The sequence below is a fragment of the Haliotis asinina genome, chromosome 2 (genome assembly GCF_037392515.1).
Source record: "Haliotis asinina isolate JCU_RB_2024 chromosome 2, JCU_Hal_asi_v2, whole genome shotgun sequence".
Lineage (NCBI taxonomy): Eukaryota > Metazoa > Mollusca > Gastropoda > Lepetellida > Haliotidae > Haliotis > Haliotis asinina.
Window position 1 is genome coordinate 39,285,872 of NC_090281.1, and position 13,462 is coordinate 39,299,333.

The 13,462-nt window shown below is 38.8% G+C and overlaps 1 protein-coding gene across 2 annotated transcripts in view; it reads left to right on the top strand.

The window, feature by feature from the left end:
* Nucleotides 1-13,462, top strand: part of LOC137273701 (nonsense-mediated mRNA decay factor SMG7-like) — a 523,786-nt gene that overhangs the window by 295,066 nt on the left and 215,258 nt on the right. For both annotated transcript variants that reach the window (XM_067806500.1, XM_067806501.1), the window contains exon 16: nucleotides 11,625-11,698. In XM_067806500.1, coding sequence (XP_067662601.1) covers nucleotides 11,625-11,698 — 74 coding nt within the window. The remainder of the gene's footprint in view (nucleotides 1-11,624; nucleotides 11,699-13,462) is intronic.

Consider the following 13,462-nt stretch of genomic DNA (forward strand, 5'->3'; position numbering starts at 1 on the left):
CCTCGTCTGTCCGTCCATCCGTAATCATTTTGTTTCCAGAGCATAACTCAGAAACTGTTCAATATTTTTAGACCAAACTTGATAGATATAGTAATTTCAGCCTATGGTTGTGCCTTTTGCTATTTACAGATTTTTGGCATTCATATCTTTTTTGTTTTTCCATGGAACGTTTTGGTGTTAGTCTTATGGTTGGGTGGGCTTTGTTTCCGGAGCAGAACTCAAAAGCCATTCAATATTTTTCTGCAAAACTTGGTAGATGTATCAGTCAGAAGCTGAAGTGGTGCCTTTTGCTATATACAGGATTTTGTGACTTATTATTTTCTCTGTTTCCATGGAAACGTTTCGGACATAGTCTCAAAATGGAGGAATGGGCTTCGTTTCCGGAGCAGAACTAAAAAACCATTCAATATTTTTCAGCAAAACTTGGTAGATATATCAGTCAGAAGCTGAAGTGGTGCCTTTTACTATGTACAGGTTTTTGTGATTTATCATTTTCTCGGTTTCCATTGAAACGTTTCGGACCTAGTCTGAAAAGTGAGAGGTGTGTTTCCTTTCCAGAGCAGAACTCAAAAACTTCTTAATATCTGTCCATAAAAATTGGCAGATTTGTGTGGCAGACCCCAAAGTGGTGTGTTTTGCTCTCTACAGGTTTCTGTGATTTACTATTTCTCAGTTTCCATGGAAACGTTTTGGACATAGTCTCAAAATGGAGGGATGGGCTTCTGTTTCCGGAGCAGAACTCAAAAAGCATTCATTGTTTTGGACCTAGTCTGAAAAGTGAGAGGTGTGTTTCATTTCCAGAGCAAAACTCAAAAACTTCTTAAATCTGTCCGTAAAATTTTCTGGATATGTGTGGCAGACCCCAAAGTGGTGCCTTTTGGTTTTTAAAGGTTTTTGTGATGTATTATTTTCTTGGTTTCAATGGAAACGTTTCAGACTTAGTCTCAAAACGGAGGGGTGGGCTTTGTTAACAGAGCACAACTCGCAAACCATTTCATATCTTTCAACAGATCTTGGCAGATATATGAGACAGATCTTGAAATTGTGACTTTGCTGGTTACAGATATATGGCATTTATAATTTTCATGAATTCCATGGAAATAATTCAAACTTAGTCTGAAAAAACAATGAGTAACTCTCAGATTATTTGTCCTTTCAAACATGTAGGGGGCCGTGGGGATATGTCATCTTCTGATGACTCTTGGCTCCAAGTTTTAGTTGTAGTGTACTTGTTGATCATAACTGTTTGACTTAACTTTCTTGTAATCACCCGGTCAGAGGAATGGTGTAAATCCATCTTGTTTACCATCTATCTGTTGGTAGCCAAGGTTCTGTTAATCCCCTAAATCACACGAAAAAATAAAGAGAACACTTTATTTATCCAGTTTAAACATTGCTTTGCATTGCTTGTTTTTACAAGTGAGACTTGAATGACACCAGCTGTTGCACAGAAGATTGTTCTCACATTTGTTGGTTTCAAATCTCTTGTTACCAGCATAGTTACACTTTACAAAACCCTGAGTAGTAAGATAAGTGATAGTTTTGGACCAGGTCCCCTTTAGGGCTTATTTTTTCAGAATTAGGCTTCCTGAAGGATGAATAAAATTGTTCATCCTTGCTGGCTGCTCCGAAGTCCCACATGTTGCCTCTACACCAGCAGACACGATCTACTGGTGTGGTGTGTAATTTGGTACCTAAATCGAAAACATTCTGTTGGCAATAGAGTATGCAGAACTGTACATTAAAAGCAATGTTGTTTAAAGCTAACATGCTGCCTGTGTCACCTGGAATTTGTAAGTCTTGTACATTATCACCTGGAATGAAAGACAAGAGAAGGATTCTGTTGTTCTTAATTTAGGAGACGTAACCATTTTTTTGAAAGATATGTAGGGTGAGGTGAGGGTCATGTTGATCGACCAGTCAGGCTCATTGAAGTCTGCCAGTGACACCTTCTCGTACACAGTGTCTTTTGAATGCAGGACATACACGATGTCACACCAGGAAACGAAAACATGTGTTGCCACTTGACAAACTTGGTATACAAATCTCTGGTCGGTCAATAGGCTACAACAAAAATCCGAAAATACTAGGGCTAACACTCGACCCTAAACTCACATGGAATGCCCATATTGACCGGTTACATCATGACTGTCTAAAGAGGCTGAACCTCATGAAGGTCATTTCATCAAAAGCTTTGGGGGCCGATTTTACCACCCTAAGAACATTCTATCTGACATTTATCAGGAGTAAGATGTCATATGCCATGGAAATCTGGTCATCATGCTGCCCAACGAGAATGAAAAGACTTTCAACCTTACAAAATTGTGCTCTCCGTCTCATAGTTGGTGCTCTGAAAACCACGCCAGTTGGGTCACTTGAGATAGAAGCAAACATCCCTCCACTTCAGATCCATTCGGAATCAGTTATCCTGAACAGAAGGATTAAAAATCACTTCCTTCCAAAAGATTCTCCAGGGCATCTCAAGAAAAACAAAGCAAAGAACTCCTTCTATGCAAGATCCAGCAGGCTACTCAAGGAAAGAAACATCTATCTCCCTTCTAGGTCAGACCCCAACTTTTCTCCAACAGCAATCATGAATGATATACCACCATGGCAATGGAAACCTCCAACCATAGTAACATCAATTCCAGAACAAGCCAATAAGTCAGAAAACCCAGTCAAGTTGAAGATGCTAGCCTTGGAGTTAATCCAGACTAAATATTCAGAATACAGAAAGATCTACACTGACGGCTCCCTGGATCCAAACAATGGAAAAGCTGGGGCAGGCATATATCTCCAAGACGATGAGAGTAGTGTCATCATTCCACTCACCCCCTGCTCAATCCTCAGTGCAGAATTTACAGCAATAGAAAGAGCCTTGCTGGAAATTAAAGATCTTTCCAACTCCGGTCCTTACACCATCCTGACTGACTCTTTATCATCCCTGCACACTCTGTTGTCATACAAACCTACTGAGTACTACCATCAAACCAAAGCCATCAACAGTCTGCTACAAACCCTGAAAACTGTCATCTGCCTACAATGGATCCCAAGCCATGTAGGGATTATTGGGAACGAAAAGGCTGACGAACTTGCCAAGCAAGCATCTGAGTGTGGCCCTCTGCTAAAACCTATGTCATCTCTACCTAGTTTGAAATGCAGAGTGAAGGAAACCTCTAGTGATAAATGGTCAAATATCTGGCTCAATAACAGCAAAGGTCGAAAGTACTTTGAACTGCAGGAAAAACCCAACAGAATTTTCTACAAAAATATCAAAAGAACGGATCAAGTTACCATCTCTAGAATCCGACTGAACCACTTTCCCTGTCAGAGCTATCTAGCCAAATATCATCTGGCAACTGACCCCATTTGCACATTTTGTAATCAGGAAGAGGAAGATCTTGAGCACATCTTATTCAGATGCCCCGAATATGATGAAATCAGGTCAACAGCCAACAACAATCTTAAAGAAGCCCTTGAAAACAGAAATAATGAATGGGCTCAATTCATCAATATAATCAAGAGGAGAAACAAGAGGGCACATGCAAGGGCCACGACGCCAGAGGCATACTCCACTACCTAACCTAACCTAACCATACACGATGTTTTCCTTGCCAAACCGATTGAATCCCTCCATATCCCTGAGATTGCTGAGCATAATGATGGAAGATTGGTTCATTGTATATGTAAGTTTATGAATTAGTTTCCAGTTGGTTTTCAGATAATTTCTGAAACGTGCACTTCAAACCCATGTTATGTATGTTTTCTGGATAATTTTGGTGAGTGATACTGTGTCTTCCACAGTCACAATGACTGCAAATAGGATTATGCATTCACGTTTACCTGCATGTGAACGGAGCAAACATTGTATTGTGTTTTTTGGGTCCACTGTAATCTTGATCCCTTTCATGATTTCGATGTTGCTGTTGCCAGCCAGTATCTTGCCAAGGTAGATGACCAGTGTGGAATTCATTGGCAGATTTTCCAAGATGTCGACCCAAGGTGTCAAATTTTGACACCATCTGAAACCTCATGTTTTGCGTGCCAGGTTTGCGTGATAGTGTATTTTACGTGACAGTGTGCTGACAATGATGACTTCCTTCAGGTGGTGGTCTTTGTTTTCTATGAAAACGTAGGGAGAACCAAGCATGATGTTGAGAATCCATTCGATTTTAGATGTCACGTGTACCCATGTTTTGTTGTTGGTGAAGACAAGCGTGTACTGTGTGTTTCGGATGGTGATTGTGATTTCGACCGAACACTGGGGATACCGTCCATTTGTTCTTGTTGTTGCAAATTAGATTGTACCGCGTGTTGATGACCGCTCCTCCAGTATCTATGAAATCGCCTAGGTTGTGCCGGATCTGCTGCTGAGGGAGGGCACTTTGTTGAGTTTGTAAATGATTTTCACTTGAAAGGCGTAGTTTGCCATTTGTCAAATCCCCAAGGTCAGACATTTTCTCATTTGCATGTCTGTTCCAAGACCAGAAGGCTGAGTCATTATTTTATGTGTAGCTTGACACCGAGGTATCATATACTTATAGGATTTTGTTTCTTATCGAAAACTGAAATTTTAAATTCCGTGATATCGCTTCCTGTTAATTTCTTATTCTTCAAGGCCAAAAACAATTCGGTTCCACCTTCATATTTTTCCATTTTCATTGGCATGGCTCTCAGCATCCTGGAAGGTCATTCGCATTGACAGCTCAGCTGTGACGATGAGGCTTGGTAATCTCGAACCTGTGATAGTGTTTTGGGATTGTAGTTCATTCTCTGAGAACCCGAGTGTTCTCGCCAAGACTCTACCAAATCTGATGGGTTTTCCCCAGGCTCTGAAGAACAAATAAACTCTTGTTTATTGTAATCTTATAACCATTACATATGAAAGATTTGTGGTTAATCATTAGTGGAGCACAAAGTTCATTCTTAAAAAACTACTGGTTGATTAAATCTTGCCCAAAAGTCGTTGCTTGTCTCTTGATCGCCATGGAAACCACAAACATGTTAAGTAACTCATTGCCAGAGCACTGCAGCAAAGCACAGTGATGTCATGTGAGGAACAATTTTCAGTTAGTTGGACAGGAAATGTTAGAGAAGCTTGTTTTGCTGGTTTCTCAAGGTCAACAAAGGTATGTTGAATCTTTGCGCTGCTGTCAATAGACCGATCCAGTCCGGCCAGATAAGCCCCGTCCGCTTCGTTTTTTGACGTTGGGGGTACAACCTCTGACAATGGCATCACCTCCGGCGAAACGTACATAATTGAGAACTGTGTTGATGAATTCTCTTTGTGGTACTTTGGTATCCGTCATTTGTGAATGATATTTAAAGAGGAAAGTTTTATGTATTTTATTTTTAATATGTCTTATTTGACAGACAGTAATTAGCGAGTGAAAATGAGTTATATGACCGATGAAAAATCGTCTCGGCCAGTGGCTTCGTGTTGGAAGCGTATTTTTTTTCGAAATAATTAATCTGTCTGGCATTTCATGTCCGTCTAAGATACTAGGGAAGTGAAACTGAAGTATGTTATTTGTTTTTTTACCTCTAGACTCCAATCGTAATTCTATAATAACCGGGATCACAACCACATGTTCAAGTTGCAGATCATTTCAGTATCTATAAATAGATTGTCAACACTGCACGAGGAGCCTTCAGTTCGATCTCTTATCCGATGTTCAAATTTAGTTCAATCACTTATGTGAAATCATGGGTTTATACCTTTGAGTAAGAAACCAGAAAAATATTTCCATACTAGTAGAAACATACTCAGAAGCAAATATTCAGCAGCTAATCTTCAGTAAATCTCAATGAATTTTTCCTCTTCAAATCTGTACACCATCATAAAATGACACTTAATATATGGAAATATATTTTTTAATCATCCTATTCAATTTATTTTTCTGTGTGTACTTTGTTGTTGAATCCAAATTTACAAACTTTCACAATACTGGACTTCATGAACTGCCAGATTTTATGCTCAGGTATATAACACCACTATAACACAAAGAAGATCCAGAATACATTCTGCACCTGTACTCTGACCCATCTATCAGAAACAATAAAATCCCTGAACAGAGGATCCACAGTTACCAAAACAGTTAACTAGATAATTACTAATGGACATAAGGTGCAAAGGATATCTCCAAAATTCAAAGCATTTTGTCAAAAAAATTACATATGTACATAAAAATAAATAATAATAATAAAATTACAGATGTACATCATTGCTTCTTAAACAATGACGCTAGTATTCTTTGTTTTATTATATCTGAGACCATATCCCTAGAGGACATAACACGAAATCTGATCAATTTCCTTTTCTGGAATACTTATTAATGTCATCAAAATATATAAAGTTGTTTGAAAAAGTGGTAAACGTTTTAACAAAACTTTAGGAAAACGCCCTAAAGCATTCACATCCTGCAAACCAGTGTGCAATTTAAAATGAAGCTAATTTTCCAAATAACCATTCATCAACACAACTTGAACAATTTGTCCATCTTGATAAACACCATTTTGGCTCTGTCATAAAACATTGGTAACCTCCTCAAAAGCTGGTGATTTCTAAGAAGCATCACATCAAATCTGTGTTTCAATATACATGAATAGTCAACTGTGATTTTGTAAGTTATTCTGTTACAAGACTGAATAATGCCTGACCAGGGTGTGGCCTAAACGTAGCATTTGTTGTCTTTTTTTTCAAACTCTCTGGATGTTGAAGTAACTTTTATATGAGTGACGATACGAGTAATCACTTTCCGACTAATATATTATTTTAAAAAAAAAAAAACATCTTAAAGCAGAAACTTAGTTACTAAGGAGCCAAGAAACTAGTGCCAAGTTATTGCCCTGCCATGACATGCCTGTAGTCTTGTCTAAGTATCAATGATTCTGCTTTCAAACCACATAAATCGAATATGTCTCTCAGTTAGGTATATTTATAATTGACTGTATTACTATTTATTTTATTACCTTTCTACGTTTGCTAAAGGATGCAAGATTCTAAAAAGATATCTTGCTATCATTTCCATTGAAGTAATTAAAATGACAGTTTTACTGACTGTATTATTCCTAAAGTGTGCCAATGTACCACTCCTATATGAAAAAAATATATTGTAACAAAAATTATAAACAAATAATATTCTCTTAGTTACAATTTGGTTTAATTCCCTCCAGTATTCCAGAAAGTCACTAGACTATTCTTCTCGCGTAGTTTTCGTCTCGATCCACATCTCTTTATGGAAATTCCGAAATAATTAAAGGCATGGTTTTATTGACACTCGTTTGAAATGCTTTTCATATTTTGGATATTGCGTGATAAACATCTGCTTACACTGTTCCTTTGAATAAAAAATATTACTCTGCAAATATTTTGCGCTATTAACAGATAGTGTACTGCACAGTAGCCCTTCAGATTGTGCTTTTGAAACTTGACAACATTATAAAAAGTGTGACAAATTTAAGAATATCTAAGATCGAAGGCAACCATATTATCACATTGTTTTTTAATGTAACAAGTTTTGCCATGTTGGTCTTCCCTAACTGAAATTGGATCGCTATCAGATTTGTTTACATTGTGTCACGGCCTTCTTGCCCGTCTCGTTTCAGCTTTATTGTCTAACCAAACCAATGCCCAGAATTGACTAAAACGATAAGCCAAAACAATTTTGTAGCTACAAAAAATATCCGTGTTTGTGACACTTGCGTATCCTTAAACTGCTAGTTGTTGTCATCTAATTGGTAATGGTTTTGCATATGTGCGAAAGTGTGAAAATTCATGCAAATTCTCAACTTTGAGCAGACTTACTTTTCGTCGTTTCCAGAACGACGGTGCTGACAAGTAACTGATCGTGAGGCCAATCGCATTCCTTGATCAATCTCTTTTATTTTTGTCTTCACCCAAAAGGTTTGTTGAAGGTACTCATGAAATCGCAGCAATGTGTAATAGATATTGCGAGTGTGAACGGCAGAATTCGAAGCTCATCACTTCGGAGGCTTCGTTTGACCCCGGAAATAATTCTGACAAATCCACAATGCGCGCCCGGCCTGCTGATTGGCCGAAATCGACGCATGCGCCAGCTTTGATTGACAGACTGGATCGGTCTATTGGTGTAAGAGGTCATGTGACATGGTGACACCATGCACAGATTACCACCGTACCCTGCAGTTCGTGCTAAATGTGTTGTTTGTGAGGGCAAAGTGAGCGTTGTGGAAGCCTGTAGTATATATTTCTTGGATAGTTCGACCTCTATTTGCTTCCAGCCAAGATAGAAAATTCTATTTAGATTTGTTTTTATCGAGTTAAAAAAATCAAAACTACTTACGAGTTGTAGTAAATCATGGTTGACCAAAAGGATTTTGCATGACACAACTTGTAACATAACAATTTGTTCCTCTAATTTGGGAGTGGCTTGTCTGTCTTTTCAGATCAGTTTTGATTCTGATGATGATAAAAGGGAAATTGAAGGGAACCTGGAACCCATCCCTGAATGGGGATGTCATTGGAAATCACTGCCACGTCACCCTGAAGTACTGGGTGTTGCTCACACCGCATGCAACCTGACGCTTAAAATCAATCCCCAAACCATTAAAATCCCTGTGGTGTTTCACAATCTTTGCGGTTACGATTCTCACCTGATCATCCAACCTAACGTGCATCTCCATCAGCATGGAAAAGTACATCTCATCTCATTAGATGGTCTGAAATTCATTTATAGCATCCAGTTCCTGCTGTCATTGTTCGATGGTCAAGTGAAGACCAGTGACCCCAACAAGTTTGACACCACCTGACGATACACCTGGGGAGACTTGACCTCTGCTACTGAGGAAGGGCATCTACCACTGCGAATACATGGATGGCTGGTACAGGTTTGACGAGACGGCATCGACCTGCCTACTGGCCAACATGTTTGAGATATTCAGAATAGAGTCCTTAAAACAGTAATGACAAAGACCCCAGCATGGTATTTCTCCACACCTGGTCTTTCTTTCTTTATTCACTGATTATGACATGTATCTGTTCATTGAGAAAGAACTGCGAGGGGGGGGGGTTCCATGACCTCCAAATGGTAAGTGAAGGCCAACAACAAACAACAAGAAGGTCAAAGGCTACAACACGAGCAAAGCCGCCAATCACTTTCTTTACCTTGATGCCAACAATTTCTTTGCCTGCGCCATGAGTCTTTATCTACCCACTGAGTGGTTTGAATGGGATTCCAATGTCAACGTCAACAAAGGCAACATCCTCGAAGTGGATCACACAATAATTATCTGCTTGTTCCTGAACAGATGGCGATCATTCACTGTCGCAACGTGCAGCTGTAGTTACCCCTTGGCATGAAACCCATGCAGGTTCACAGGGCGCTTGAATTTGAACCAAGTCCACGGATGGAGCCTCATGGTTGAACATGGAATTGCGAAAACAGGCCAGGAGTGACAAGGGAAAAAACATGTATGAGCTCATGAACAACTCCAATACAATGGTGAATTTCAAATTTGTCTGATCTCATGAGGGAAACAAAATGAGAAAACTCATTGTGAGTCCCACTTTCAACTGGAGTAACATATTTGACCATGATTTGACATTGTTGCACATGTTTAAAAGCCATATTAAGCTCAACTGGCTGGTCTGCATCAGGATTTGTGTTCTCCTTTTATCCAAAGAGTTGATGTAAAGTTTCTACCATAAGGAATTGTAACTGCAGTACGTCAGCAGCTGTGAACTCCTTGTTGTTGAATGTGCAAACCTAGAACATGTACGAGGACATGGCTGGTAACATTCACTTCTATGACACAAGCAATTATCCGAAAGAGCATGCTTTGCACATTCCAGTCAACAAAAACGTGCTCGGAAAGATGCAGGATGAATGTACCGAGACACTGGGTTAAGGCCCAAAATGTATTCCATCAGATATGCTGTTGCTGCCTCTAAAATCAGAAAGATGAAAGGCATGAAAAACATGCCAGGAAGCCCTATTCAAGAGTAAAACATTCAAACACCAAATGAACTTTTTAAGAAACTAGAGGGATAGGATCTGTGGGATCACCCTCAATAGAACGTCACACGAAACAATGGATCGCCATTGATAATGTCCATAGTTACGCATACGGGCACTGTAATATTAAAAGTATAGAACCCTAAATAAATAAATCATGGAGAAAATATATTACAGCCCGCATGGATACTGGAAAGGTGTGAACACCGCTCCGAAACCCACTAAAGCTGCATGAGTCTCCCAAGAGAAAGCCTAAGCTTGGCTTCAAAACCAAGCTCTGTGGCAAGTTCATTTGCCAGCACCTTAGACCATTCTCAGAAGAAAATTCGACATTTCAACACCAATTCATGTCCATCAAGACAATATTTCTACCACAGGATAAGATGTAAAAACTATAAGTATGCCCTGACTGTTGTCGATGTCACCAGTTGCAACATGGAAGTCAAACTGTTGACAACATTCAACTGAAGGCACCAAAGCCTTAGAACACATCTACAAACGCAGTCGTTTGACTGACCTTGCCTGTTGTCTTGCAAGTCAATCCCGGACGTGAGTTCATTGGGAACTGTGTCACTGCTGCTGGCCAAGCACCATGTCCAGTGCCAGAGCCCACTGAAACCAAGCATCATCAAGGGATTCAAATGCACCTTAGCCGAATCACTGTTCTCACACTGGTATGTGCAGGATTTAACCCTTCCCCAAAACCTAAATACAGAATGGGTTATACGCTGCCATCAAACGGTGAACTGAACTTGCACTACTTGAAAGAAGGGTTTCTAAGAGGAATCATCAGGGAGGAATTACAAATGGTTCCTCATGACATGGTATTATCCCCTTATCATCATTATTAAAGATACAAACCATTTTGTATCATCATCATGTGGTGATTGAGAAACTGTTGTTCAGTTGCATTGGGGTGGATGTTGATGGACTAGATATTTATTCAGTCAAGTGATTTGTAGAGGGCAATTCACAAGCATGTATGATAATTAGGTCTGTGTGGCACCGGGCGGTTACATTATCTCATGCATACTTTAGTCGATCATAGCCTTAAGACCAGAGAATGCACCACTCCATACTCAACCTACTCCTTAGCTGACTTTGATGAGTTTATGGCAAACCCATCCATGACATTGTTGCTCAATATTTATGGCTACGTTTAAAGGTACAACCAGTCTACTGGTGTAGCGGGAATGTGTGGGACTTTGAAGACACAGTTTTAGCAGTTCAGTGCAAGAAAATCAAAAACAGAACAAAATGGTTCATCCATGCTGGTATTGAAACATTTTTTTCTTGTTTTGGTTGTGATAAACAGCCTCTTTGAGAAAGCCTTATTTTAAAAAGATAAGCCGTATAGGCTTATAGGGGACCTGGTCCTAAGCTGTCAGTTTCCTTTCCTTTCAGCTGTCAGTTTCCTTCTCGTAAAGTTAAGAGATTCTCTGGGTACAAATGGAACTGGTTCCTCACGAACTTGCTATTTCTCATAGGCTGCTGACTTTATAACATATTCTTCTAAATGTTTTGAGCCAGTTAAATCTGTGATAATATGGTTACTGTTCTGTCAGGCTTGTATTCAGTTTAGATATTTTCATTGTTAAAAGTAAAACTTTTTGTCACAATCTTCTTCAGAATGAATTTATTGAACTGCACAACTTTAAAGTCTGGACGTCTTCAATTCACAACACCAAGTATTCATGTGAGAAGTAAGTAAAGTTGTTACCACTTAGTGAGGTCATCTTGGAAACGTTTGTTTATGGGATATGAATCAATATTCTAATATTTCAGGTCATCCTTTTTTTCTAGTGTCTTATGGCTCTATTTTATCATAAAGAAACAACCTGGATCCATTCAAAACCAATATGGTTTTCAGAGGTTTATATTCTCCATCTGTAGTGTTACTCTTTGCAGAATGTTTCATGTGAGCTAGAGATGAATAACTTGTCAACGATTTGATTGAATCTACAGTTCAAAAGACAACATTGGGAAAATTTGCTAAGAGGAAATACTTAGCTAACCCTGGAAGGCATCTGACTGAATTCAGTCTAAATGCTCTCTCCACTGCCATCCACTCTCCATCAGTCTTCCTAGTGTACAAAGTTGGTTATGCATCGCATCCATCACTGACAAGATCCAAAAAGGAATGCATCATGGCTATCTCCTCTGCTGACACAGATACTAATGTGTCCTTTTAAGTACCTACATAGTCCGAGAATATGTCTGAGGATGCATGGGCAGTGACATCAGTGTCATTGAGATCCTTAAATTTTCAGTTAAAGGAAGTGTATTTAGCTTTAAAGTGATGGAGCTGAGCAAAGTCATTATCCAACTTTAGCACATTAGGAAAAATAAGTCTGTTTTGAATGGCATAAACTGATCTCAGGATGCTCAGCTTAACACCCTGGATGCCATGGTTTTATTTTTCAGGTGCACATTTTCATAAGGTTTGAAAAGTGAACGTTGTGCGAGAATTGTGCTCGCATGGTCCTGGATCTGGATCTCCTGGATCCATAAAATTACGCAGAAATGTAGAATATTAAGTTTCTATTCATTGGTAATAAGAAAGTGTGACTACCTCAGCAGTTTGAGAAGTAGATAATGCTAAATGTTGTGAAAACTTTTCGATGCATTTAAAAACAGTTTTGCTGTTTTTTATCATGCACCAATAAAAGCACTCTGCTACGATGTTTTTAATTTGGTATCTTTACGGAAAGTGTGAGTGAAGAAAATACAACTTGATATCTGAACAACGTAAGTGTAAATGAAATGGATTGATGTGCTAATGCATGAAGTCATGCACATAAAATAAAAAATGACCAATGTAACTCACATGGAGAGAATTTGTTGTGGATATGGCACAGCAAAAATAACTTAGTTTCCGTTTTAGTGGAAACCTAATGGATACTGGGTAATGTAGGTTTCCACAGGGTTTCAGTATATGGAAACATGCAATCAGAGTTTCTGCATAGTTTACAAAACTGAAACTAACAAGTCTTAGTTTCCGTAATGTTTCTGCAACTGAAACTGTCTTTAGGAGTTTCCATTTGGTAAGAATAACTTGGTTTCTGCTGTTGAGGTTGTGTTCCACTCTTTTAGGGAAAATTCTGGAAATCTTAAGCTTAGGAATTACTGAGTAAAGCGCCACTGGGTTTCAGTTTACATTTGTTATATTTCTCAACGTGGTACATACTGATATAAAGTAACTGGGAGTGGTGAGGCACATTACACATAACTGTACGAAAAAGAACTATGTGTTTGTGATTGACTGTTCTGTTTTCAGTGAATTCATAAAATTTCTAAATATGTTCTAGAGTACATAAAATATAAATGAATCCTGTTTTACACACATCTGCCCCAGCTGTGACTTATTGTCTGTCTCGCCTAGAACTTCACTGTGAAACAAAAATTGAAATGCATAGACTTTTTGAATGCTATAACAAAAATATGAACCAAATATAGATATCAAACTT